This window comes from Daucus carota, chromosome 4 (assembly GCF_001625215.2).
Source record: "Daucus carota subsp. sativus chromosome 4, DH1 v3.0, whole genome shotgun sequence".
Classification (NCBI taxonomy): Eukaryota; Viridiplantae; Streptophyta; class Magnoliopsida; order Apiales; family Apiaceae; genus Daucus; species Daucus carota.
In genome coordinates this window covers 44,754,525-44,770,967 of record NC_030384.2, presented here as the reverse complement: position 1 = coordinate 44,770,967, position 16,443 = coordinate 44,754,525, and the positions used below count along the sequence as shown (strand labels likewise).

Below are 16,443 nucleotides of genomic sequence, written 5' to 3'. Positions count from 1 at the left end.
ATTATTATTGAAAATTAAATTTAGAGTTATATTATCTTAGTATTAAATTCAATTGTTCTCACCAAATTTAGTTGCAAATCTAACGATTAAGATCCAGTAAATAACATAAAATATGATTAAACAAATTATAAATTATAGTCACATACAACTTTTATAATTTAATATAGATTATACGCAATAAATTGGATTATAATTTCAGAATTATTATTATTATTATTATTATTATTATTATTATTATTATTATTGATATTGACGATCAAACATAATCCATATTAAGTGCCGCGTTAAGTCTAGAAGAAAATAGTAAGTTAAAGAATTGTGGAGAAATTCAAGAGTTTCACTTGTTCATCATATCTTGCGTGAACATTGGACAAGCAAGCACAAGGACAAGAAGTCCCCCTCAAAACCATATATGCTACTTGAAATTATTTAAACTATTTTTCTTTTCTCAAACGGAATTAAAATTATAATTTATAAATTATAATCCATGTCATGTATGTATATATTTTTAAAATATATAAATATATATATATATATATATAGGGATAGGATCAAATAAAAACTTTTTTAAGTTACAAACTTACAAACTTTTTTTTATTCTCCCATCGTATTAATCCTTAGTTATATAAAGTATCCATGTTGAAAATTCTTCAAAAAACATCACAATTTTTAAAAATAACGCATAAATAAATCGCGTTTTCAACACATTTATAACTGGAGTTCAACATCGGGTGTTGAACACTAATTATCATTGTGTTGAATATATCTAAAAAGATGTTTAAACTATACCTCTGGGGTTTGGGTAGGATCTAGAAACATAAATATTAGTTATATAACATGTTTACCTTACTTCTTACATTTAAAAATTGGTTTATGTACTTCTTCACCACTATTTTAATCGATGTTCAATAAAATATGTTAAAAAAATGTTGAACTCAAGTTATATATGTGTTGAACAAAAAAAGTTTGTAAGTTTGTACCAGAACCCTCCCCTATATATATATATATATTTTAGAAGTTCGTATGATGTATATAATTTCATAGAAATTCATTTAATATATAGTTATATAGATAATTATTTGAATTATTTTAAAATCTCATAATTTTATAATTAACAATAGTTATAAATTAAACCCGATTTCCACGTAAAATACTAAACTTGAGCACATACATAATCATAGGATGTCTTGAAAATAAGATTCACTATAAATTTTCTAGTATTTCAAAACAACACTAACACTAGTTAATTATTTTTGAAAATTGTTAGTCAAAAAGTTAAAAAAAACTGAGACTGTTGCAAACAACGGATGGGTAGATAGATATTTTGTCAGCTCTCTTTGAATAAGTTCCAAGATTGCTAGATGTTAGAATCATTTCCATGGAAAATTTTATAATAATCGTCATCTTATAGATTTTTACTTTTCAAATCAATTTAATATATCAGTTAGCCAATAATAATAATAATAAATGACACCGGATAGATACATAATTGGACTTCATTCACACTTGCGACTCTGAGCCGACCGTTAGAGTAACTCAGTCGTTGTTACTAATATTTACATAGGCTAAACAAACATATAAGATAAATTTAAGTTAGTAAACGACATATAAAATGCACAGGAAATATATGCGTATATTTACATGGTCACATCCATTATCAGGTAGTTACTTCATTCCATTTTTGTAATTATATATTTATATCATGATGTTTTCTATATTGAGAGATTCCAATTTCACAAAAAAAGGTTGGGAAAAAAATATATAATCCCAGTTTCCTCTTATCTCAGGCAAAATCAGTTTGAACTGTCAGGTCCTGAACACCTAAATCGTGGTACAAGTGATGCACATATTCCAGAATTGCCCGTTCATCTGTACCTTTCTTCACCTGTTAAAAAGGCCACCAAAATAAACTTATATTTGTTTTATTATTTATATATATTTAACTAAGCAACCACTGAACTAAAGTGGAATAAAAAAATTAAAATCAATCACATCACAAATAGATGTAGCAATGTAACCTACCTGGACTGAGAGCGAACCAACAACATGGCCTGGCACCAACTCCCAGAAGCGAGCCTGAGAAACTTCCACAACATCTTCACGAGAATTGACCTAAATATAAATTACTGTCAACTCATTTGATATTTATTAAAGAAATATCACAAAACTAACATAAGAATGATCAAATACTCTCACACAACAATCTAACACTGACAGGATATTAGTATTTGGTATTTAGTATTTACCTGTCTCAGGCATTTACCTAAGGCTGACGCTGGTATGCTGGGAGGTGCCATTTGAAGCAAGACACCACCACTAACTCTGAAAAGTGGCATAACTAGCATAAATACCATAACTGCAACTAGTCCCAAACACAACACTTCAGCATTTTCAACCCTGCAGAATATGGACATCTCACTGAGTGAAGTATAAGCACTGAATATTATTTCAAACTTGTATGTAGTGAAAATTACTCAGCCAAAAAAGAAAAGAAAAATCTAGTGAAAATGTTGTTTACCCAAGGGTCAACAAGAAGGAAGCTAAGATGACACCTGCACTGAGAAACAACAGCAAGTCAGCTTGAGGTGTTCAAATATGGGATTACTAAAACATCACACACTGTGTGTAAAGTGTCTATGCGAGTATGTTTGTGATGCGAGACAGAAAAAGACTTATCCGGAAAAAACATATGAACTTCAGACCTTCTAATGGAATCGGCAAGAACATGCAGGCAAACTGAATGATGATTCATATCTTCTGCATTTCTGTAGGCTGCAAAACAGACATTGAGAAAGAAAAACAGTTTAACAAGATGAAAAATATTGTGCATATTTTCGTACTTCCGTAGATACTAGATAAATAAAAAATTACACATGTTCGCGTTTATACAGTTTCTTTTATGTTTGTATGTAGGATATCCTGAAGCAATTAGAATTATGAGCTTATCGACTATTGGCTCTAGATCACGAATACAGAAATATTTAATCATCCAACTGCCACCAACTTGCATATCAAAAAAAAAAGAAAAAAAAGCAACTTCGCTTTTTAATCAATGACGAAGTCATTGTATCCATAAATATTCGATTGTTGATATAGAAAAGTAAATTAAGAAGTTTTGGCTGAAAGCATTACCCTCAACGGCTCAACCCTTTAAGTCTTTAAATGGCACTATAACAAGTGGAATTCTCCCACCAATATAAAATTTACTTCACAAGAATATATAATTTATGGTTCACTGAAATGTACAGTTGTAACATTTAAAACTATAAAGCTACTCAACAGATCAGTAGAGAACTATTTAAAGGCATTTAAGCAAACATAAGTATTCTTGTACTAACAGCTGAAACAGTGAGGCCTCTTCATGAGATTTTAAAGTATATGCACATGAAAGGTTCATGTTGCAATTGATTTAGAAAATAAAGGAGCTTTCCATTTTGTTTTACGAACACATGTTGTACTATTCACATTAAAAAAACTTGTCCAGTTTCACATGTTCTAAAGGCTACCATACCCTCCCACCCTCCCAACTGCAGCTAAACATTGAGTTATCAGTTGTGTTTTTCATACAGGAATGGAATATAATTTGAATAATGCATATGAAGCTTACCAAGATTTACACGAGCATAATTTCGAAAGAACCAAACCCCAATAAGATTGACCAACAGATTTGTAACCGCTGATATAATCAGGTAGTGCCTAAAGAATGTAGTGTTAGTGCGCTGCTTATTGAACAAAAGCTTTTTAAATGAAACCCAAAGAAAAGCATCATAAGAAATTGATGAAACTTGCATTTCTGTAACTTTATTTTTTTCAATGATTACATGAAAGATTATTTGTTATGTACTGTTGTTCTAATTTTCCTTGGCACTACATCCAAGCAAACATTTCGGTTGCTTGAACCCCTAAGCTACATTAAATTGCAAAGTTGTACCAATAACCCAAAAAATTACACTCTTATAGAAAACACAAAACATCATATATTACTTTCAAAGCATCATGAATTGTATTATACTGTCAATGCACTAAATCTTCAAAAATCTCAATTTATATCGTCATCAGCTTGACCTCAAAACTATTAACATAAACCAAATTTAGCTTGGATAGCAATTTGTGTTTCATTATAAGTACGCTTCTACCAACAGATGAATTAGACCATGCAATTTTGTGCTATAATCTGATAAAATGAAGGCAACAGTAAAATACTCAGGATGAACATGCAAATGAGCTCGTATAATGCACTTCAGTGTTATTAAAAGCGCGCATATGCTTCGGTGATGCGATGCGCCTTCAATGATGCGCTCACTTTTATGCGCATCGAGCGCTTATGCGCTGTTCAAAAGCGCAAAATAAGCGCGCTTCTTTTAAAATGAGTCATTCTTAAAGGAAATGGGTTCAGAAAAAACCCCGTAGACCTTATAGTAACTAACACAAATAGATACAGACCAGATTTACATGCAAGAACAAGAGATATCGAACCAGAGACAAAAGTTAAACTCATCTTCTTTTATGATTATTGCATATAGATACCCACACATATAAGATACACATATCTTGTATACACTAATATATATATTTATATATATACATACAAGTGTTGTATATACACATATGTCTTGAGTATGATGAAGAAGACTTTGTTAAGGATCCAAATTATATTAGTAAAGATGCTGATTTCCTGAATATTGATGACGAAGAAGTGGAAGAATGGACTAAGTTTGAAATTCTTGCTACTTTGACTTAGAAGAATTCGGTTGCTTTATCAATTAAATGTCATCTTATCTGTAAATTAACAATTTTCTGCTTATATATTATTTAAATATGTATATTTATTTGTCTTCGATGAATCCGCGCATTTCGCGTTGCGCGTTGCGCTTATGCTCTAGGGGGCCTTTGCGCTTCTGTGCGCATATCGCGTTTAATAACACTGATGCACTTGCACACCTAAATTTTGTTTTAAAAAAAACTTAAACAAAAAGACACACCATAGCGATAAGTATTTAACACGGTTACAGTCATTTAAAAAGCTCAGACAATATATCAATCAACTAAAACAGTACTAACTCACTTGTGCTCTGACTCATCTTGTATGAAGGCATGAAGTGCTTCAACAGCCAAGGAGAATGACATAAATAGAAGAAACAGCTGTCTAACAGGCACCACAACCAAAATATACCTCTTGTTAGCTCAAAATGAAAATGGAGATAAAAGGCACAGATAAAAAAGATGTGAAGATTCAAATAACAAGAGTGCCCATTAAGTGTCTAGATATTTTTTTATTAATAAGACAAAAGAAATTGCGAAAAGTTGATCTCGGAAAAGATACACAGTTCGACAAGTACCATAATGACAAAAGATTTTCAGTTTGGACTGTTCACTATGATCCTTATCAAATAAAAACATATGGAATGGAGCACTATTATATAGTGCATACTGAAAGAAAGATAGAATCCAAAACCAAAATAGATATGATGATGCTGTAGTGTATCTACTTACAGCATTAGTAAAAGCCGACAATACTTCTAGCCGTTTGTACCTGAATTGTAACAAAACTCTTTTTAGTAATAGGAAACCAAGTAGAAGCAATTTCCTACATCTATGCATTATTCTAGCAAACAGTCTATTTATCACATGTAAACAAAAGGCTAATTTAAGCTCACCCGTAAGTGTAGACATGATCAGGCTTCTTCCGAGAAGCATCCATTGCAAACAAAGAGAAAGTTAATAATCCACAACCAAACGTCAAATGAAATGCATCCGAAACTAAACCTGAAATAACAACAAATTTTACAGTTAACCACTAAATAACTAAAAAACGACACAAAAGCATTAAAAAAAAAATAATATACCAAAACGACCAGTAACAAGGCCGATGCACAACTCAGCAGTCGAATACGCCACATTCAGCGAAATCAACACAAACAGCCTCTTCATAGGCCGATTACCCGACCTCCCAGCCCGTAAAATCGACAACAAAAAACCTAAAATCGACACTTTATCCACCGAATTCACAGAAATCAACTTATCCTCAGTCCAAATACTATCAATTCCATCTTGCAAGTAATCAACAGCAGGTATATCGATACTCGAAACGGTTCGAGAAATGAAAGGCTTTCTAACGGAATCGTTGGGGATAATAGATACAGGTGTGCGAGGCGAATCGAATGATGGAGAGTGGAGAAAAGAAGCTTGGCGAGAGAAAGCGAATCGGCGATCGGTGACGCCGCCGAGTCCGAACTCGCCGTTCCATGAACGAGGTGACTCGGTGGTTTCTAATTGGCTGTAATTGAACGAACCGGTTCTAGAGAACGGAAATTTTGTGTCTTGATCATTTAATTTCTCCATTTGATGGTTAGATTTGGGGGGAAAGCCCTAATTAGGGTTCAGATGACGTTGACGGTACTATAAAGGTAAACGGGTATTCAGTATATATCGAATCGGGCAGACAGTCTCTCCCGGTATTTTTTTCGTCCGACTCTAGTCGATGGAATACAAAGAGAAAAATGTAAGAGGTCGTTTGGTTCAGGCTTCTTTGGTATCAGGTATGGGTTTTGTTCATTCCAAACCCATACCTGTTGTTTGGTTGAGAATTTTATTTCATCAAACCCATTCCTCAAACCCAGAAGGTATGAAAATTTCATACCAAGGGGGAGGTGGGTATGAAACATGGGTTTCAGGAATCAAAATTGTTTTCTTTTATTTTCATTATCATTTATATTATTTTTTGTAAATTTTTAACACAAAATGTACTTAATGACTTAAAAATGTATATAAATATTAATTTCATGATATTTTAAATTTATTACAATTAATAACTCATAAATATTATAATTCAACCATATTCATTCCACCACTCAACCAAACACCTGATATCAGAAATGATACATTAGCCCCATACCATCTTAACCCGATTCCTCATTCCAACCCGATACCCCCTCTCCAACCAAACGATCCCTAAATGGAATGTAACTAAATTTGATACTTTAAATTTTTCGTGATTAAGAAAAAATATAAGTTTTCAAATAGTTTATTCCAAATATTTGGACTACCTCATTCTAATTCTGTGTCGTATTTTCTTATAATTATAATCAAAAAAAGTAAGATTAATCATTATTTATATATGCATATATTTTCATGACTCACTTATATTATTATTATTACTAGCCTTTAACCCGTGCGAAGCACGTGCGGGTAAAAAATTCGTAATTTATTAATTAGAATTTAAATTTTAACATCATCTTATTAGTATTTTAGTATTAATGAATTAGATTTTAACCAGATTATATTTACCAACTGATTACATTTTCTGGACGACTACGAATTATACTAATATCGGTTTATTATAATATAATATATAAATTATATATAAATTATATTTAAAAGAATAATGGTGGAGTTTTTTTATCTTGTATTACATCACAAGTGTTTGTAATTTGAAAGATATAAAACTCTTTAATATGGTAAGAGTAAAAGAAGTTTACATGTGACCGACATGTAGTTATAAAAGAGATGACCAAACCAAAATTTTATACGACTACAAATTAAACCTATGTTGGCTTATTATATTATAGTATAGATTATTATACGTCGTAATCACACTAATCAGTTGATTGGAGTTATTTTGATATTAAATATTACTTCAAAATTATTCCTTAACGTTACTTCACTCTCACTAATTTATATATATGTGTGTATAATTATTATATATAATTAATAAAAAACATAGGGCCAATTTCTATGTAGTACACTAAAATATTGAAATATTAAAGTATAAAATTTGGTAAAATATAACCTAGTCATCTAAATTTTATTTTTTATTGTATAATATTTTTAAACATCCGATAACTTAGATTATGTTCTAGCACATTATATTTTATAATATAAATCTCAAGCAGAAGTATAATATTAATACTAATTAAAATTAAAAGATATTAATGATTAGTTAATAATTACGTTTAAGACTCCTAATAAATGATAAATTATATATAAATTTAAATAATTAAATATATTATTTATAATTAAACTAAGAAATTATGATTGAGTGTAATTAATAGAACTATAATATATGATTAATAATCTAATCAATGTTCTTAATTAAGAGCTGAAAAATATCTCAAACATTCTCGAAGGTCTGACGGCTTATTGAATATAATGGGGCTGTTTGGTAAGGAGAATCAACTTCTGACTTCTGCTTTTCTTGACCCGTTTGTGTAAAGAAGTAGAAGCATTTTTAAGAAGCCGAGAATGCTAGCTTCTGTCTCACAGCTTCTGCTTCTTTTCCAAACACTTTATTCACTTATTTAATTTTCACTTCTACTCCACTTCTTAACTTTAAGTATGGAATCATTTTTTTAAGTTTGGCCAAACGGCCCCAATGTCTATAATAGACAGGGACTTGTAAAACACTGCCCGGAACAGATGGAGATGTAGCAAATAGGATCTATTTTTGTGCTAGATTAAGACAAGTAGCCGCCGTTTATCTGTCTTACATGGTGGGTTATTTAATTTTAGATCGTCTGCTATGGTTCCTCCTTCTACACTATTCTTAATAGTTTATACTCCCTCTGTGTCCCATTTTAACTGCTTTTTTAGAAATTTGCACACAGACCAATATTGACATTAATTGAGAGTAATATGAGTACAGGTTTACAAGAATACCCTTATTAAATAGAATTCTTTAATGAGTCAAAAACACGCTAATCAAACAAAATGAAAATCATGCCAGAAGGAGTACTAGCTGTGCATTGACGTTTCATACACAAAGTGGTAGGATGAGAGCGCTTCATATACATTTGCTGATGTTTCATTTTTTAAGACAAAATTTAATTTAAAAAAAAATGACACTTATGCGTACTAAAATAATGAAAGAAATTTATATTTAAGTTTCACTTCTAAAGAAATATAATTTTATATAATCATGAATATTAACTCCACTAACAATTAAATATAGAAATTCAAATTTAAATATATTTTTTGATATTAACTCAATTAATAATTAAAAATTAAAAATTTTATTTTAGATTATAACCCAACTTATAATTAGAAATAATAAAAAAATTTGCTTATGCCTTTAATTTAATAAAATTGTAACTATTTTTGTAATTGATGTCCATAACTACATATTTTTATATCATGTGCAAATGCACATCAATTAGAATTTTGATTTTACACTGGAAGATTATTCAAGAAAATTTGCTCTAAATATTGCCCACCACTCATATTAGCTTGGCTAGTCACCCACTTCTTTTAATCTTTCCCTCCATCTTTTTAACCTTTCTCCTTCCCCCTGTGATTTTCCACAAATTTTTAAATTTCTCCCACCATTTTTTAACCATTCTCTTTCCCAAATTATTTTAATCTTTCCCACCATATTTTAAATCTTCCCGCTATTTTTTTAATTTTTCCCACCAAGATCATCACATGCTTATAAAAGTTCATTTGCGTAACACAAGTTTTCTTGAGAATAAAATTAAATCTAAATGTTGGATTATGGAGTTCCATTATTTTGACTTGAATATTCCTCCAACTGAAGTAGAAAATCATGAAGGAAGCCACACAAATGAAGAAGCAGAAGAAGTTGACGTCGAAGAGAACGCAAGAGACTTTGATCTCAATGAACCACCACCTCCTGATGGTAGGAGTATTACTTATATTTACTGTCGCTTATTTCATTGGATAGTGTCTCTCTGTGACAGCATGTTTTGTTATTGATATATACTCTTATGTGTCTCTCCTTTATTTTGTGCAGGTGAAGATATGAGTTTCACTCTTTCAAGAGAAAACACTGCCGTTTCAACATGTAAAAATCTATCAAATGATCAAAGGAAGGACATATATATAGCCTTGCTGCGAAGAAGCGTGAACGGTAAACTTAAAAGAGATACAACAAAGTCTGTTGCAGCATTATTTTCTGTCTCCATGAGTACCGTTCAACGCATCTGGAAAAGATCCAAAGAAAATTCAGGTGGTGATGTATCTCATCGAAGAACAAACAACTGTGGTCGGAAAAGAATCCAGATTGATCTTGATGCATTCCGTAGCATTCCTTTGCAGCAACGGACCACTGTTCGATCTACAGCTAATGCCCTCAAAATTAGTTCATCAACACTACATCGAGCTTTAGAGACTGGGAAAATCCGTCGTCACTCCAATGCCATCAAACCTTTATTGAAGGACGAGAACAAAAAAGCCAGGCTACAATTTTGCTTATCAATGATCGATATAAACAGCTTGCCTCATCAACCACAATTCATCGACATGGACAATATCATCCATATTGACGAGAAATGGTTTAATATGACAAAAAAGTCTGAAACATATTATCTTGTTGCTGATGAAGAGGAACCACATCGTGTGTGTAAAAGTAAAAATTTTGTTGAGAAAGTGATGTTCCTTGCTGCGGTTGCTCGCCCAAGATTCGATTCAGAAGGCAATGTAAAGTTCTCTGGAAAAATCGGAATCTATCCATTTGTCACAAAAGAGCCTGCTAAAAGAAACAGTATCAACAGAGCTGCAGGGACCATAGAAACAAAAGCGATGACATCTGTGGGGAGAAGTACAATAAGGTCGTTCTTAATTGAAAAAGTCCTTCCATCGGTTCGATCAAAATGGCCAAGTGATGATGCTAATAAGTTAATCGTGATACAACAGGACAACGCAAGAACACATGTTGATCCTAGTGATCCAGAATTTTGTGAAGCTGCAAGACAAGGTGGTTTTGACATTCGCTTGATGTGCCAACCCGCTAATTCTCCGGATTTAAACGTATTTTAGTGCTATTCAATCCTTACGGTATAAAGTGGCACCAAAAACCATTGATGATCTTATTGCGGCAGTTGAGGATGCATATGAAGCATATTCACCTAAACTGTTAAACAAATTTTTTTTGACGTTACAATCCTGCATGTTAGAAGTCATGATTCATGAAGACACAAGGCTCCAATTGATATAAAATTCCACATATGAACAAAGAAAGGTTGGAAAAGGATGAGAAATTACCTAGCCAACTTAGCTGTGATCTGAAGTTGATAGAAGAAACACAGAGATTGTTGGCCTAATGTTATCTGATCTGTTTATCGTGGTGGTAGTACTTTAGTTTACAAGTTGAATTTAAAATTGTACTGAACCCTTATGAATGCATGCATGAAATTATTTTTATTTTATTTTTGTTTTCTTGATAATATTTTTTATTTTTTTTTATTTCAGGTTTAAATTTGTAATATTAAAAACTTTACATTTATAGTGTATAAAAAATAAATTATGTATTAATATTAATTTTAATTTTTTTTGTTAGATTTTATATATTTTAAGAATATATTGGTACTCTTTTTTGTTAAAAAATCTAACAATCTAAAAGTATTTCTTTTATAAATATTGTTTTCATTAAACAATAATTTTTCAATACTCATTCAAAGTAGTACAGTCCAATGATGTGTATGAAAGCAAATTGAGTTTTACTGGAGACGGAATACTAACAAACCAGTTTGACAGACATAAAGACTCATTAATAAGGGTAAAGCTGGAAATGATAATCTTATATTTTGTGGAAATGTGAGAACAGCAGTTAATTTGGAACACCACCTCTATTCTAAAAACGGAATGTCTAACATGTGCCCTCAGGGCACAGGATAAGTCATGATTACCATCATTAGGTGTTCTTTTGACTTGCACAAGTATCAGTGTATGTGTATATATACTAACTAGCGTAAAAGCCCATGCGAGGCACGGACCCGTCATTTATAAATTATTTTCTATATAGTATATTTTGATTAATAGTTCAAATTTTGAATATTTTTAATAAAATATTAATTTTATTGAATTTTTAGATATATTTTTTAGAATAAATTAATAATATCCATGATAACTGATTCAACATAACTGACAAATTTCCATATAGCTCGAATTGACACTGTAAAATTGCATATGAAAGAGGTTTATATTGCAATTTTTCAGCGTGTTTTTCAATCAAACATAATAAAATGTGTTTATAAACGATAAAAATTATAGGCGCGTTTGAGTGAATCATATAAGCAAACCCATGAAATAGTAGGATAATTAAAACTGATTTAATATGTTCATGTGCTACGATCATTAAAAAGAGATAAGTTCGAACACTGATGGACATAATATACTCCCTCCGTCCCGAAAAGATTGAACTGCTTTGACTTTTACGGAGATTAAGAAAAAGGTAATAAAAGAGATTAAATTAGTTGAAAAGTTGATAAAGTGGTGGGACCCATCAAAATTTTAATAATAGATTTGAGATAGTGGAGGAAAGTAGTGGGGGTAATAATGTTTATGTTATTATAGAATAGAGATAGTGGAAGAAAGTAGTGGGTGTAATAGTGAAAAGTAGTGTTCAAAAATAGTAAGATTAATAGGTTCATTGTTTTTGGGACGTCCCAAAAAGGAACAAGTGTCAATTAAAATGGGATGGAGGGAGTATAAAACATGCTTATAAGAGGCAACCATATAGTTTTTTTTTTGCCAAGAGGCAACCATATAGTTAAGATAAATATAATACTTGTTGATACTTATTATTTTTCCCTCCCTCTTTCTTTCCTACCCCCTTTTTTTAAAATAAATCTCTATATATTTATATATCTTACTCATCAGCGTGTTTTACTAATTATCAATCAATTATCAGTTAGTGACATCACTCGGTTGAATTAGGATTAATAAATATGAGATTCAAATTCGTATCAATAATACAATCAATCAAATTATGATAATCAAGCCTAACATACTCAAGCATCCGCTCTCAAATAATACTCAAGTCTACATCTTGAACACAAATAATAGAGAAAATATGATTATGTATATATAGTCATCTTTTTTTTTTTTGCCAAAATTTAGAGCAGATTTCATTAATACGAAAGAGACTCAATCGATCGGGACAAACCCCCAATTGATCATGCAACCAGGTTGAAAAACAAATAAACGAGCTAAATAATTAGCCGCTTTGTTTTCGGATTGCTTAACTGACTGAATACAAATATTCTGAAAATTAAAAACGAAGATGATGGTTTCTTGTTCAATCCAACCTGCATCTCCTCCGAAATCAGTAGCTTCACAATTGACTCTCACAGTAATTTCGTGGAGTCATCTTAAATATATCTAAATTAGAATCTATTTCTAACATACCTAACTCCAATTCTGAAATCTCTAATTCAGATCACGATACGATTATTATTCATATATATTTAATACCATCCAAGTCCATGCTATTATTATAATGAGTAGATACCTAACATGTCGATAGACTCTTGAATACCCTATTGTTACCTTATGATCGGAGTTTATCGATATCCAATGGACCTTTTTTAATATAATAATCTATATATGATTATTTGTTTAATAGTTAACTATTGGAATATATTAATTAAAATTCGATTAATTTGATCGGTAACTCGATTTTGAGTTTAACTCGGATAAAGCTCAAACATAACTCGATTCAAAAACTTCTTTTCTCGGTTAGAAATTTTGTTATTTTAGTTTCTATTGACACTCCCTCTTTGAGATGTGTTTTTCGAGATTTTAATTTGAGAGTAGTCCTCTCGTTGTAAATTCTCTTTTCTTGGTATAAAATTTTACATGGTGTAGTCCTCATTTACCCAAAAAATAAATAAATCGGGGCAACTTGGATTATACATTAAATTGAAAAATAAAGAACAAGTTAAAAATGGAAAAAATTTCACATGATAACATAATTATCTAACATTTGTAAAATTTTATATAATATTATAATATAAACTATAAATTATTATATATATATATATATTAATGATTTAATATCTAAAATCAATTTATAAATATATCCATTTTTTTAAATAAGTAATTTTCAACTAAAATGAGTACTCGTTACTCAATAGGCTTAACAAGTCAAATTGAAATTCAAATTTTAGAATATCAGTTAGCTGTTAATTGACTTGCCACTTGAGTGTTAGAGGTTTTATTGAACACCGTCACACCGTCACCAATCATATTCTTTATATCACAAGATATATGCCAAAAACAAAAAATTTGTACTCCGGCTTTTTAACACAAGACGTAACAAATCTACTATTTGTTATGAAATTTAGTGTCAATAATTAATGTAAAACTCTAAATTAATAAATATGATTGTATTATTATACACACACACAAGCACACACACGTGTATGAGATTAAAAAAAAGATTAGTCAACAAAATCACTCCATTAAAAATATAAAAACTAATTAATTATAATATTCGAACCAACACTAAGTTAAATCGAAATTAATTTGAGATATCCGCACATAAAAAAAATTATATTTTTTTTGATAAAATGAGAATCAAGAGATCTTAATTTAATAGTTATGATCGTAGAGTTTACATGAGAGTTAGTTTAAATATCTCAAATTCAATTCACATATATATTTTTTTTAATGAGCGGTCATAAATAAGTGACAAAGGTAATTAAATAGATATTTATTATGTAAATGTATTAATTACTAATACTCAATATATCAAATATAATAAATGAGTCATCTATTGGTAATTTTGTAATTACAATTAATATAGAGGTATAATAGATATTTCACAGCCATTTTATTTGCTCTTTTTGCCCTTGGTTGCCATTTAATATATAGAAGTAGATTATATACTCTATTTATAACTTATCTTTCACATTTTATACTTATGACAAAATATTATTTTATTTCAAAAAATGTGGGGATCATAAGATATTTTTTTTATTAAATTTTAATCGAGTATAAAATAAATTTTAATTGATCTCAACCCACAAATAATAACAAGCCCCCCTGCATATACATTAATTTTCTAATTAAAATCAGCCTCCTAACGGAATCAACCAATTTTATATTTAATAACAAATGTATGATTTTTTTTATTATTTTAATATTATTAAATAATATAAATAATAAAAATATAATACAATACAAAAGTAAATGAAAAATCAAGTTTTCTTGATAGATGTGAACATTTGAATTTTCTAGGGAAATCTACAAAACTACCTACCTTTTCTTTTATTGTTTTCAAAAATACTACCTTCCAGAATTATTTTTAAAAATACCTTTTCATAAAATTTTTTTTTCAAAAATACTGTTTGCAACTTTTGCAACCTCATTTGCAACTACAGGCGGCGCCAGCCGTGTTGCAACCTGATTTCAAGTTCCAGTTTTCAAATGTCATTTTCGACCTCATTTTCGGAATCGATATATATATATATATATATATATATATATATATATATATATATATATATATATATATATATATATATATATATATATATCGATTCCGAAAATGAGGTCGAAAATGACATTTGAAAACTGGAACTTGAAATCAGGATTTGTAATTGCATATATGGTTGCATATGGTTGTATTCAGTTGCATATGGTTGCATTCAGTTGATTCTATTGTAATCTAATGGCCCCGCCAGGGGCACACCATACATCTGTTGTTACTTGCAGTTTTCAGTTGCATTTAGTTGCAACTGAGGTTGCAAAAGTTGCAACTGCAGTTGCAACCTCATTTGCAACTTTTGCAACCTCATTTGCAACTATATATAGTTTTCAGTTGCATTTAGTTGCAACTGAGGTTGCAAATGAAGTTGCAACTGCAGTTGCAAAAGTTGCAACTGCAGTTGCAACTTCATTTGCAACCTCATTTGCAACTTACAGTTTTCAGTTGAACTAGTTGCAATTGCAGTTGCAACAGTTGCAACTTTCCATTTTTATTTGCAACTTTTGCAACCTCATTTGCAACTTTTGCAACCTCATTTGCAACTTTTACGGCTGCGCCGCCCAAGGTTGCAACAGTTGCAACAGTTGCAACTTTCCATTTTTATTTGCAACTTTTGCAACCTCATTTGCAACTTTTACGGCTGCGCCGCCCAAGGTTGCAAATGAGGTTGCAAAAGTTGCAAATCGTATTTTTGGAAAAAAATTTTTATGAAAAGGTATTTTTAAAAACAATGAAAAAGATGGTAGTATTTTTAAAAAACTAATTTTACAGATGGGTATTTTTAAAAAGATCCCAATTTTCTAATCAGTAATTAATACATTAACAATGGTACTGTGCATGAAAACAAGATACAATAAATGTCTTAAACCTGTGCCCTGAGGGCACAGGTTAGACAAACCTTTCTAAAAAAGCACTTAAAATGGGACGGAGGGAGTAATACTAACCATTTTGTCTTCTAAAAATGTCATGTTACCAAAACTGATTCACCCTGTTAATCTATGTATGTACTTGTAAGCTTTGTCGGAGCATCTCCACTGGGTTGCTCCCCGATCGGGTTGGCTACAATAGCATCTAAGAGTAATTTACCCGCATCTCGTCTATAATTATAGTCAAACTCTTATAGTTGATTATATTTGTCCAGCACTTTGTGCATCACTTGTTATCATATTAAAGTAATATATTTTATTTATAATAATTTAAAATATTATTTTTAAATTATA

The 16,443-nt window shown here is 30.5% G+C and overlaps 2 protein-coding genes across 2 annotated transcripts; one reads left to right on the top strand and one right to left on the bottom strand.

Annotated features, from left to right (window-relative positions):
- Positions 1 to 1,561: 1,561 nt before the first annotated feature.
- LOC108215905 (metal tolerance protein C2) lies at positions 1,562 to 6,488 on the bottom strand. Its single transcript, XM_017388526.2, has 10 exons — positions 5,847 to 6,488; positions 5,658 to 5,766; positions 5,494 to 5,533; positions 5,066 to 5,142; positions 3,608 to 3,696; positions 2,703 to 2,772; positions 2,519 to 2,557; positions 2,247 to 2,397; positions 2,023 to 2,112; positions 1,562 to 1,885 (listed from the first exon to the last, which is right to left on the bottom strand). Exons 1-10 carry the CDS (start codon positions 6,340 to 6,342, stop codon positions 1,784 to 1,786), a joined length of 1,263 nt encoding a protein of 420 aa, XP_017244015.1. The 5' UTR covers positions 6,343 to 6,488; the 3' UTR covers positions 1,562 to 1,783.
- A 2,998-nt stretch (positions 6,489 to 9,486) lies between these two features.
- LOC108217442 (uncharacterized) lies at positions 9,487 to 10,770 on the top strand. The gene is made up of 2 exons (XM_017390273.1): positions 9,487 to 9,631; positions 9,746 to 10,770. The coding sequence occupies exons 1-2, from the start codon at positions 9,487 to 9,489 to the stop codon at positions 10,768 to 10,770; spliced, it is 1,170 nt and encodes a 389-aa protein (XP_017245762.1).
- The last annotated feature ends 5,673 nt before the right edge of the window (positions 10,771 to 16,443 follow it).

Bases quoted from the DNA above. Each gene is read 5' to 3' on its own strand.
- LOC108215905 (XM_017388526.2), bottom strand. From the start codon at position 6,342: ATGGAGAAATTAAATGATCAAGACACAAAATTTCCGTTCTCTAGAACC. The intron at 5,143-5,493 runs GTAAGTAGATAC...CCTGTTAGACAG, and splicing joins TGTCGGCTTTTACTAATGCT to CTGTTTCTTCTATTTATGTC. The intron at 2,558-2,702 runs GTCTGAAGTTCA...GTTGTTTCTCAG, and splicing joins CTTGCCGATTCCATTAGAAG to TGCAGGTGTCATCTTAGCTT.
- LOC108217442 (XM_017390273.1), top strand. From the start codon at position 9,487: ATGGAGTTCCATTATTTTGACTTGAATATTCCTCCAACTGAAGTAGAA. The intron at 9,632-9,745 runs GTAGGAGTATTA...TATTTTGTGCAG, and splicing joins TGAACCACCACCTCCTGATG to GTGAAGATATGAGTTTCACT.